Source organism: Silene latifolia, chromosome 9 (assembly GCF_048544455.1).
Source record: "Silene latifolia isolate original U9 population chromosome 9, ASM4854445v1, whole genome shotgun sequence".
NCBI lineage: Eukaryota > Viridiplantae > Streptophyta > Magnoliopsida > Caryophyllales > Caryophyllaceae > Silene > Silene latifolia.
In genome coordinates, this window is record NC_133534.1 from 168,055,616 (window position 1) to 168,065,869 (window position 10,254).

The following is a 10,254-nucleotide window of genomic DNA, read 5'->3' on the forward strand; positions in this document are numbered from 1 at the left end:
CTTCAATTCCTAAAATTAGAGCTATTTGTAGGTCTTTTAAAAATAATTTGGATTTTATTTTCCTTTCTGAAACTAAGTGTGATGTACAGTCTGTTGATGTACACTTGCGCCCCATGGGTTTCCTTGAGTCTGTTGGTTGTGATGCTGAGGGTTTAAAGGGGGGTCTCTGGGTTGGATGGAAAAGCAGTTGTAAGTTAGAATGTGTCTTTATCAGTTGCAATCTCATTATCCTTTTGGTTAACCAATGTAAGGGTAGTTTGTGGTACTTGTGTTGTGTTTATGGTGAACCTAATCATACTAAAAGAGGTGCTGTGTGGGAATCGTTTACTAATATTCTTAATTCCCTCGACAAACCCTTCCTGCTTATTGGAGACTTCAACCAAGTGGAGTTCTCTTCTGATAAGTTAGGAGGTGATAATTTGATTAGAGGAGCCGACTTATTCTCATCTTTGGAAGAATACTCTTTGTCTGATGGATATCCCCTTTAAGGGTCCTAGGTTCACCTGGTGCATAATAGGGAAAGCCCACATCGGTTCTGAAAGACTTGATAAGGGTTTTGCTTCCAATGATTGGCTTTCTATTTTCCCTAATACTTTCATCAAGCACTTACCTATCCAAATCTCGGATCATGCGCCTATAATCCTTGATACAAATATGGTTCTCTACACCAAGAAGAAAGTTTACAGACTTGAGGCTTGGTGTTTTGATTATGCTGAATGTAATAGTCTTGTTAAGGAAAGATGGGAAAAAAATGATAAGGGTAATGACTCTCAAGTTCTTTTGTCCAAACTACGTCGTACCAATAATGCCTTCAGATTTTGGGCTTGCAACAAAAAAGATGAGTGGGGCTTAAAGTGGAGCGCATTTGATCAAGAACTCGAGTCTTATCTCATTGATATTGAGAATGGTGGTGTCACTGAGGATTATGTTTTATGTCACAAAAAGCTTATGGAATTCGCTACTGCTGCTGGCACATATTGGCGACAACGTGCAAAACTGAAATGGAATTGTGAAGGAGACACGTGCACTAAATATTTCTTCAATTGGGTTAAAGGACGGTCTGGTGCTAATACCATCTTGGGTATTATGAAGGAGTCTAATGAATGGACTTTTGATATGAAGGAGATTGGTGGATTATTTCTTAAACACTTTTCCACTATTTTTAAGTCTGATGCTGAGCCTGAAGGCTTTGACAATTACATGAGTAATTATGGTTATCTTTTTGATAATCTCAAGCGTAAAGTAGGCTTTGAGGAGAGGGCCAAGTTGGGTCGTGTCTATTCGAGAAATGAAGTACGACAGGCTGTTTTTCAATTGGGTCCCTTAAAATCACCAGGTCCTGACGGTATACCGGCAGCCTTCTACCAGAGATATTGGGCTATTGTTAAGAAGGATGTGATTAATGGTGCTCTCAATATTCTCAACTCGGGTAATGTGCTTAAAGATTTTAATAAAACCTTTATTGTTCTCATCCCTAAAAATGATTGTCCTGGAGAGAGTTGGGGATTTTCGGTAGATTAGTCTCTCGCAACGTGATTATGAAGGTTGTTACAAAATGTATTGCGAATAGATTAAAAGGGATTATGGATGATCTGGTTGGTCCTTTCCAAAGTGCTTTCGTCCCAAATAGAAGTATTGCGGATAATATTGTCATTGCTCAAGAAATCCTTCATGTTATAAATCACAAGAATTATGGTAAGAAGGGCTTGATGGCGATTAAGGCTGATATGAGTAAAGCTTATGATAGACTTAACTGGAACTTCATTAGGGGGGTGCTATCCAGCTTAAACTTGCCGGGCTCTATGGTTCACCTTATTATGAGTACGATTGAAACTGTAACTTATGATATCCTGATTAATGGTGCACCTATGGAAAAATTTAAACCTCGCTGTGGGATTAGGCAAGGTGATCCCTTATCTCCGTATATCTTCGCGCTTTGCACGGAAGTTCTCTCTCAAATGATTCTATACGCTCAGGATGGCAACTTCATAAAGGGTATCAAAATATGCAAGAACGGACCGGATATATCCCATTTATTATTTGCGGATGATTCTCTCTTCTTTATTCGCGGTGATTATGGGGACTTGGACTTTCTTATGAATATTATTGATGAATATTGTGTTGCCTCTGGGCAATGCATCAATACAGATAAGTCCTCTATTCTCTTTAGCCCGAATTGCTCACTTATGACGGTCAAGAAGTGCTTAACTGAGTACAAATTTGCTTCTAAGAATGATCTTGGCAATTATCTTGGCCTACCAACGAGTATTGGATCTTCTAAAAGGGACTTATTTAAATTTCTCGTTGACAAAACCAAGCGCAGGCTATCCTCCTGGAATAACATTCTTCTCTCTTCGGCTGGTAAATTGACCCTTATTCGTTCTGTTCTTTCTTCACTATCTCTTTTCTCTCTATCGGTATTTCGCATACCGGTAAGTGTAACGTCAAAGCTCCAGTCTTTGATGGTGCATTTTTGGTGGAGTGGAACTAGAACTAATAAGTCTATTCATTGGTGTAGTAAAGACTTCCTTAGTAGGCCGGTGGGAGAAGGGGGTCTTGGTCTTCGCAATATTGGTTGTTTTAACCAAGCCCTTCTCGCCAAGTCTGCTTGGAGAATTTTAAATGTTCCAGGAAGCCTTATTAGCAAAGTTCTTGGTCCCAAGCTTGGTGTGCAAAATGATCCGTTTCTCCAGAACCGTTGGAAGACTCCTCAAGCGTCGTCATGGGCTCTAAAAAGCTTAATCTGGGGCTCTGATCTTATTTTCAACAATATTGCTTGGACGATTGGCTCGTCCTCTCGTCTTAATGCCTGGACGAGTAGATGGATCGAGGGCTCCAGTCTTCGTGACCTCTGTGGGGATTCTATTGTTACTCCTACTAATGCTACGTTCCTGGTTGGTGATCTTCATGATAATCATAGGAGATGGGATTTCTCCTCTTTTGGTTTCGATCCGGGTGAGGGAGTTAAGAAAAAAATCCTCGCAACTTACATCCCGGGTCAACCTTCAGATGACTCATTCTACTGGAAATTGTCCAGACATGGCGATTTCACTGTCAAGTCTGGATATTATGCTGCTGCTAAGGGTTTATCTATTGGTTCTAACTCGGCTGCTGATCGTTCTAGAATGTCTGCCACTATTGTTGCCTTCTGCAAATCAAAGCTATGGAAATTGCCTATTTCCATCAAACTAAGGGTGTTTTTATGGAAATTTATGGCTAATGCCCTTCCCGTTGGTACTGAATTTCTTAAACGAACTATGCATTGGCGCTCTACCTGCTCTCTTTGTGAAGGCTCTACCCCATGTATGGAATCTCTCTCTCATCTCTTCAGAGATTGTCGCTTTGCAAAGGCTCTCTGGTTTGGTTGTCCTCTAGGACTCAGACTCACGGAAGGGGTGGATATTGATGTTAGGGATTGGGCTATAAACTGGGTTACTTACTTTTTAAAAGGGCCTGATCCTAACTCCCTCCTCTTCCCCTTTCTTGCTACCCTCTGGAGAATTTGGTGTTGCAGGAATGAGATGATCTTCCAGAACCGCCGCCCTTGGCCTATGGGTGCTCTCACTGCTATTCTGGGTGACATTCAGGGTATGAATGAGGTTGTTTGTAACAAGAGTGATTGCCTTATTCAAGCACCTCCCGTGGACATCTCTCCTGATTCTGTTTTAGCAAAGAGGATTAGAAATTCCTTTCCTTTTTGGATTGTTGGTGGGCCTGATTGTGGGAATGTTTGCACTGTCAAGTGTGACGCTGCTTGGAGAGATGATAGAAGCTCTGGTATGGGGTGGTGCTTGTTGGATGGTAGTGGAACCTTAAGGACTTCTGCTCATGCTCGCACGTTTGCTTCTTCTGCCCTGCATGCCGAAGGACATGCTGCTATCATGGCGCTAAATTGGGCCTTGGAAGAAGGCTATCTCCATATTAGACTTGTTACAGATTGTCTTGTTTTAGTTATGCGGGTTCTTCAAGGAGAGAAGGCGATTGCGTCTATTAGCGGCATTCTCCGGGATCTTAAGTCTATCATATAGTCTCGTTTTCACTGTTGTTCTCTTAGTTATTGTCCTAGGGGAGTGAATAGGATAGCTCATAATCTTGCCCGGAAAGCTCTATTGTAAGCTATGCTATGTATTACTGTCAAAAAAAAAAAAAAAAGAAGCTGTCTTTCTTGACTACCATACCAAGTTATTGTACTTTTCTCAACCTGCTCTCTCGCTACATTGTTGTCAACTTCAACCGATTTTTAATGCTCCCTCCTATTCACAATAAAATTTCCTATTTCCTTTTTTGTCTATTCCCAATACATTCTTATTATTTCCTTTTTTGGCAAGTGTGTGTGAGATTTAAATTTAATTGTATGTTTGGGGTAATGTGTTTCCTTAATCTTTGTATCAAAATGAAAGGAGAATGTTATAACTTAAAATGATACCGTTTTACTTGAGTTTTTGTAAATTTGAAATATATTAAAACACTGTAATCAGTACTAAGCTAGATACTTGTGTCATACTGATACAATCTATTGACATTTAATACTCATGTCGCCTTATCCAATTGCTCAACTTAACAAATAATTAGAGTATTTTCAATGAAGAACATGTACTATGTATTAGAGTATGGTTTATTACAATTTCAAACTACACTATCATCGTCATGTTCCTCTTCTTTCTTGCTGTTTTTACAACTAGAGACGTAATATCCTCTTCCAAGAAGCGGGGAAGCGTCGCGCTCACTCCCCACCTTTGCTCTTCCAAAATCTTCTAGGACACTACAACGTTTTAGCACTTGTAAAACCTCCTTCATTGTAGGCCTGGAAGAAGGCAATGTGCTTGTGCACATCAACCCTATCTTGAACACGTTCGTCATCTCCTCCATATATCTAAGTTCGTTAGCCTGGTTATCAAGGATGTTGGAGATGGGATGCCCTTCATTGTAATGCTTCCAGGCCCATTCAGCAAGATTGGAGTGTTCATCCCCGATTTGAGGCTCTTTTCCTGTAACTAGCTCAAGAAGTACTACCCCAAAGCTATAGATGTCTATCTTCTCATTCACCTTGCTTGTGTAGCAATATTCTGCATAATAATTGTTTCGTAATTCACATCCAATTAGTTCAGGGTTCAGTTTCCTAGCTGGTGAAGTCTGATTACTGTTTACGCGAAAACTAGATAAAATTATGCAAATTATGTGTTGATATAAAACTAAAAGAGAATAGTGAAGGACGAAGGTTAAACCCTTCCAAGTTCGTTTTAACCTGCCCAACCTATTTGGCAGGTCTAGTGGCGGTACTCATGACCTGGGTCTTAAAACGATTTTGAAAATTGAAGTAAAACAAACTTAGCTCTTAAAAGGAAAAAAAAATCTGCTCATGTGGCCTTACTTTGTTTGTAAAAGGAAAAAAAAAAAAAAAAGTCTTAGCTCTTAAATTCATTTGAAAGCTTAATGAATAAAAGAGTAATTTCTGAAACATTTACCTGGGGGCATGTAGCCAAATGATCCAGCAACTGCAGAAGCTATGTCGGGCTCTCCACCTGGCTTAGCTAGAATCTTTGCTAGTCCAAAATCAGCAATCTTGGCATTGAACTCAGAGTCCAACAAAATATTACTGGATTTCACATCTCTGTGAATTATTGCAGGCGAACAATCATGATGCATATAGCTGAGTCCTTGAGCAGCACCTATAGCAATCTTCAATCTTATAGGCCAATCCAACACCATTCGTTGACCTGGTACGTACATTATTGATGACACGGGTTGCCTTCTACTCTCATGGATCCATTTATCTAAGCTTTGATTCTCCATATACTCATAAACCAGGAGTTTCGAGTTCTCACTCGAAATACAACAGAGTAACTTGACTATGTTAAGATGCCGAATTGTACCCAGTATCACAACCTCAGCAAGGAACTCTTTCTCGAGTGTATTGCTCATTTTCTCGTTACTCCATATCCTCTTAACTGCCACATAATCTCCCGACTCATTCACAGGGATCCGGTATACTTGACCGAACCCTCCTGACCCGATCATATTGCTCTCGTTCAAGTTGGCTAGGACTTTCTCTGCTGTGAAGTCTAGCTTATGGAATGAGGTCAGTTTCCACGTTGCGAGATCTTGGTTATGCTTTCGACGTCTGAATTCACCAATCAAGGACACTGTGAAGTATAAAGTCCCTAAGAAAGCAATTGATGCAAGGACTAGAACCAAGGTAAGGTATTTGGAGGATAGAGTCCTCGTCTTTAGTCGTAAAATGGAGCATTTTTGAAGGTCTGAAACTCCTCCATCAGAACATAAATTGGTGCTCAGAAAACTACCCTCATAAGCACTGTTATCAAGCCCAAAAGGGATTCTCCCGTAAAACTTATTAGATGAAAGATTGAGTGAAGTAAGCTTTAACTGACCGATTTCAGGCGGGATTTGCCCTGAAAACTGATTATTAGACAAATCAAGATAATTAAGGACAGGTAACGATCCCAGAGCTGGTGGAATGAATCCTGAAAGCTGATTATTGGAAAGATTTAAACTGTTCAAATTTTTCCATGAAATGATTTCTGAGGGAAGATCACCTGAGAGTTGATTACCATCAAGTTGTAACGAGTTTATTTGCGAAAGGCTAGTTAGTTCCAATGGAATAGTACCTGAAATCATGTTGTTGCTTGCCTTAAACACCACTAAACCACCCCAATCTCTCACAGTTTGTGGGATTTTGCCGGAAAATCTATTGTTATCAATCTCTACCCTTGTCATATTCCAAGCCACCTTATTTGGAAGTTGGCCTGAAAACTGGTTACTACTCAACTGTAACATTGATATATTCGCCAAACTCCATAACCCTTGAGGAACTTCCCCTGACATGCTGTTATTGTACACTTCTACTGTCAATAAAGAGTTACACCTTCCTAAAGAATCTGGAATGGTTCCATTTAGATGGTTATTGAATGCCACAACACCTAATAGCGCTCCACCTTGGCAGAGATTTTCCGGCAATTGGCCTGTAAAACCATTGTTTGACACCTCGAAACCCTCTAACTTGGAGTGTATACCTAAGTCCTGAGGGAGAGGACCGTAAAATTGGTTGTTGAAAAGTTTTAGTCTCTTCAGTGAAGGCATTAGAGCTATACTTGACGGCAAAGTTCCATTAAATTTGTTGTCAAACAATGCCAAAATTTCCAACTTATGTAGCTTGGTTAGTGCTTCAGGAATTGGTCCTGTCAATAAGTAGTTCATCGAAAGGTCGAGTTCTACCAAGTTCAAGGCCTCAATTGAGGTTGGAAGGTTTCCAGATAAATTGTTTCTGTACAAGTATAAATAGGTGAAGTTTTTAAGCAAGAACAACTCACTTGGTATTTCACCCACCAAATTATTCGCAACCAAGTCTAAATGTTCAAGGCTTGCTAAATTGCGAAAACTCTTTGGAATTTGGCCAACCAAATTACATTGAGTCATCCATAACAACTTCAAACTTCTGAGCTTCCCAAATTCGATGGGCAGATTCATGGGGGTAAATGAGTTGTATGCCATCACTAACTCTTCAAGGCTATCTAAGTTTCCGAAATCAGAAGGGAATGTTCCGTTGAACAAATTTTGTTCGAAATGTAAGGTTTTTAAGCCTTTGAGTTGAGCTAATGAGCTTGGGATATCACCAGTGAAGTTATTACCACTAAGGTCAAGGTGTTGAAGATTTGGAGAAAGTTTATTAATGTCATTTGGTAAGAAACCAACAAAGTAGTTTTGAGAAAGGTTTAAAGTTTGAAGTTTGAAACATTTGTATATAAATGTAGGAAAAGTAGAAAGAATGCTATTGTTGCTAACATCAAGAGTGGTTAAGTTCTTGAGATCACAAATGGATGTTGGGATTTTGCCCATGATGTTTTGGTTTCCTAGTAATATCCCGGTGACCGCCTCGCTACCGTCGCAATAGACACCATGCCAAAGGCAATGGGAGGTGGTAGAATTCCATGACTGCATGGGAGGTTGATTGTTCCATTGCTTCTTTATGTTGAGTAATATTGCTTGATCAGAAGATGATGGAACTTGTGAAATTACCAATATGGGTAGGCATGAGAAGAAGAGAGTGAGCAAATGGAGGAGGGTTTTGGAGGGTATTTTTGACATTTTTTTACGTGGGTTTGGAGAGTCTTTCCTGCTGTCTGCTGTACTTCAAGAAGTAGGACTTTGTGGTAAAGGAAGTATATCACGGAGGAAAATTATTGAAATGGTTGTTGAGATCAAATATGGAGTGCTGTTTTTATTAAATGTGTCTGTAAGTGGGTTGGAGAAATTAACACTGGAAAAGGAAGGAATTATTGAGATTGCCACTAAAATTGATTAATTTTATTGTTCCCAAATTCTTATTTAAGATCGCATTATCCGTCTTAAGCATGTGTCTTAAGCTTAAGACGGACAATATCGTTTTAAGGGAGATTTATGGTCTTTTTTTTTGGGTCTCAAAAACCACACACCTAATCGCATTACAATAGAGAAAAAGAGAAATTCGAACCTGAGACATACTATTATACACAATATCGTTTTAATCACTATATTAAGACATATGTTTTTTTATTAGAGTGGATTGGTAGCCGTATTATTCAATGGCAAATTCTAACACGAGTGTAAATGGACCCAACTTGGTTTGTGAAATATGACTAGTGGGGTGATTAGCAACTATTGGAAATCATTGTTTTAGCTCTAGAAGAAGGCCTCACATGCCATTAAGTATTAGGTAATTATGTCTTCGAGACTTGGGAGCATTATATTCTCATCATTATTCCGTTATCAATCAATAATATATATATATATATATATATATATATAGTGTTAGGATCATGTGAGTCCTACTCTTACATGTGAGTCCATAAGTCTCATTGTGAGCCTTTGGATGAAGAAGTTGGAGGGCTGAGATTAAAAGGTAAAAATGGTGATTATTAGTCTAATTAACACTCTATCTCTCTACTCAACCTAATCAATTACTAACCCACTTAATCAATCTCTAATTTAATATATATAGTTTCTTTCAACTGTTTATCTCTCTATCTCCCACAATTTTATACCTCATCTCCTCTCCTCTCCCCTCTCTAAAACCTAAAAACCTAAAAAAAAAAAAAATTACCCTCCTCTCTTCTTGCTCACTACCACCGAGACCCACCACCCTCCCCCACCACCCACCCGACCCCATATCTGCCACCCTCACGACCCACACCCTCACCCCTCACGGAAAGCACCACACACCCATCCACCACCACACCGAAACCACCCCCACCGCCATCACCACCACCCACTCCTACTGCCACCCTCGTCTTCCCGCCGCCAACACCCACCCGCCGCCACACACCTTCGCCCGACACCCGACACACAACCCACCACCAAACTTCCGCCCTCATAGCCGCCACACCGCCAACAAATACCAACACCCTCCACCACCACCACCCACCCTCCTCACCTCCATTCCAGCCGCCACAACGCAGGCTCCTTCCTCGTTTTCTCCAATGCCGCCACTTTTTTTTTTTTTTTTTGAAATTTCAGATCTGGCTCCTTTCGTTTTTTTTTTTAGATTTTTTTTTTTTGTTTTTCGTTTCTTATAAATTATATTTTGATTTTAATATCAAATCTATTAGTTATGAAATAGTGTTTGTGAGATCTCGTTTTTTTTTTTTTTGTGAGATCTCGTTTTTATCTTTTTTTTTTTTTTAGATCTAGGTTTTTGAAAATAAATTGTGATTTTTATTTTAGATTTATTTTTTTCTATATTAAAGTTACACCACGCCTCCAACCACAACCACCTCACCCTTTTTTTTCAATTATTTCGTTTCTATTTTTTAAAAAAATTTCAGATTTCTTTTTTAGTGGTTGTGAGATATCGTTTTTATTTTTTAAATATATATATTTTTTTTATTTTTTTTTTCAGATTTGGGGTTAGTGTTGAACGAGGTGTTGGTGGTTGGTCTTGAACGACCCTTTCATGTTTCATATTTCGTTGTAAAAACGTTTCGAATAAGATTAGATTTTTTTTTTTTGAAAAGATCTAAGTTTTTTTGTATATTTTTTTGTTTTTCAGTTTTGGTGGTGTTATTATGATTCACTTTTTTCAGTTTTGGTGGTGTTATTATGTTTTTTTTTGAAAAGATCATGTTTCACTTTTTTCTTTTAAAATTACATTTTTCTCCATTAAAATTACACTTTTTTCTGTTAAAATTATACTTTTTTCTGCTAGAATAACACTTTTTTCGGCTAAAATTACACTTTTTCTGCTAAAATTACACTTTTTTG

General features: G+C 38.9%; 3 protein-coding genes across 3 annotated transcripts; 2 read left to right on the forward strand and 1 right to left on the reverse strand.

The window, feature by feature from the left end:
- Positions 1-654: 654 nt before the first annotated feature.
- LOC141601865 (uncharacterized) lies at positions 655-1,521 on the forward strand. The gene has a single exon (XM_074422170.1). The coding sequence runs from the start codon at positions 655-657 to the stop codon at positions 1,519-1,521; it is 867 nt and encodes a 288-aa protein (XP_074278271.1).
- Positions 1,522-1,538: 17 nt separating this feature from the next.
- Positions 1,539-4,028, forward strand: LOC141601866 (uncharacterized). Its single transcript, XM_074422171.1, has one exon. It carries the CDS (start codon positions 1,539-1,541, stop codon positions 4,026-4,028), a length of 2,490 nt encoding a protein of 829 aa, XP_074278272.1.
- Positions 4,029-4,535: 507 nt separating this feature from the next.
- On the reverse strand, positions 4,536-8,212 carry LOC141600193 (uncharacterized). The gene is made up of 2 exons (XM_074420379.1): positions 5,466-8,212; positions 4,536-5,066 (listed from the first exon to the last, which is right to left on the reverse strand). The coding sequence occupies exons 1-2, from the start codon at positions 8,101-8,103 to the stop codon at positions 4,627-4,629; spliced, it is 3,078 nt and encodes a 1,025-aa protein (XP_074276480.1). The 5' UTR covers positions 8,104-8,212; the 3' UTR covers positions 4,536-4,626.
- Positions 8,213-10,254: the final 2,042 nt, after the last annotated feature.

Coding starts and splice junctions, on each gene's coding strand:
- LOC141601865 (XM_074422170.1), top strand. CDS start 655: ATGGTTCTCTACACCAAGAAGAAAGTTTACAGACTTGAGGCTTGGTGT.
- LOC141601866 (XM_074422171.1), top strand. CDS start 1,539: ATGAAGGTTGTTACAAAATGTATTGCGAATAGATTAAAAGGGATTATG.
- LOC141600193 (XM_074420379.1), bottom strand. CDS start 8,103: ATGTCAAAAATACCCTCCAAAACCCTCCTCCATTTGCTCACTCTCTTC. Junction 5,067..5,465: donor ATTTGGCTACATGCCCCCAG/GTAAATGTTTCA, acceptor ATTATTATGCAG/AATATTGCTACACAAGCAAG.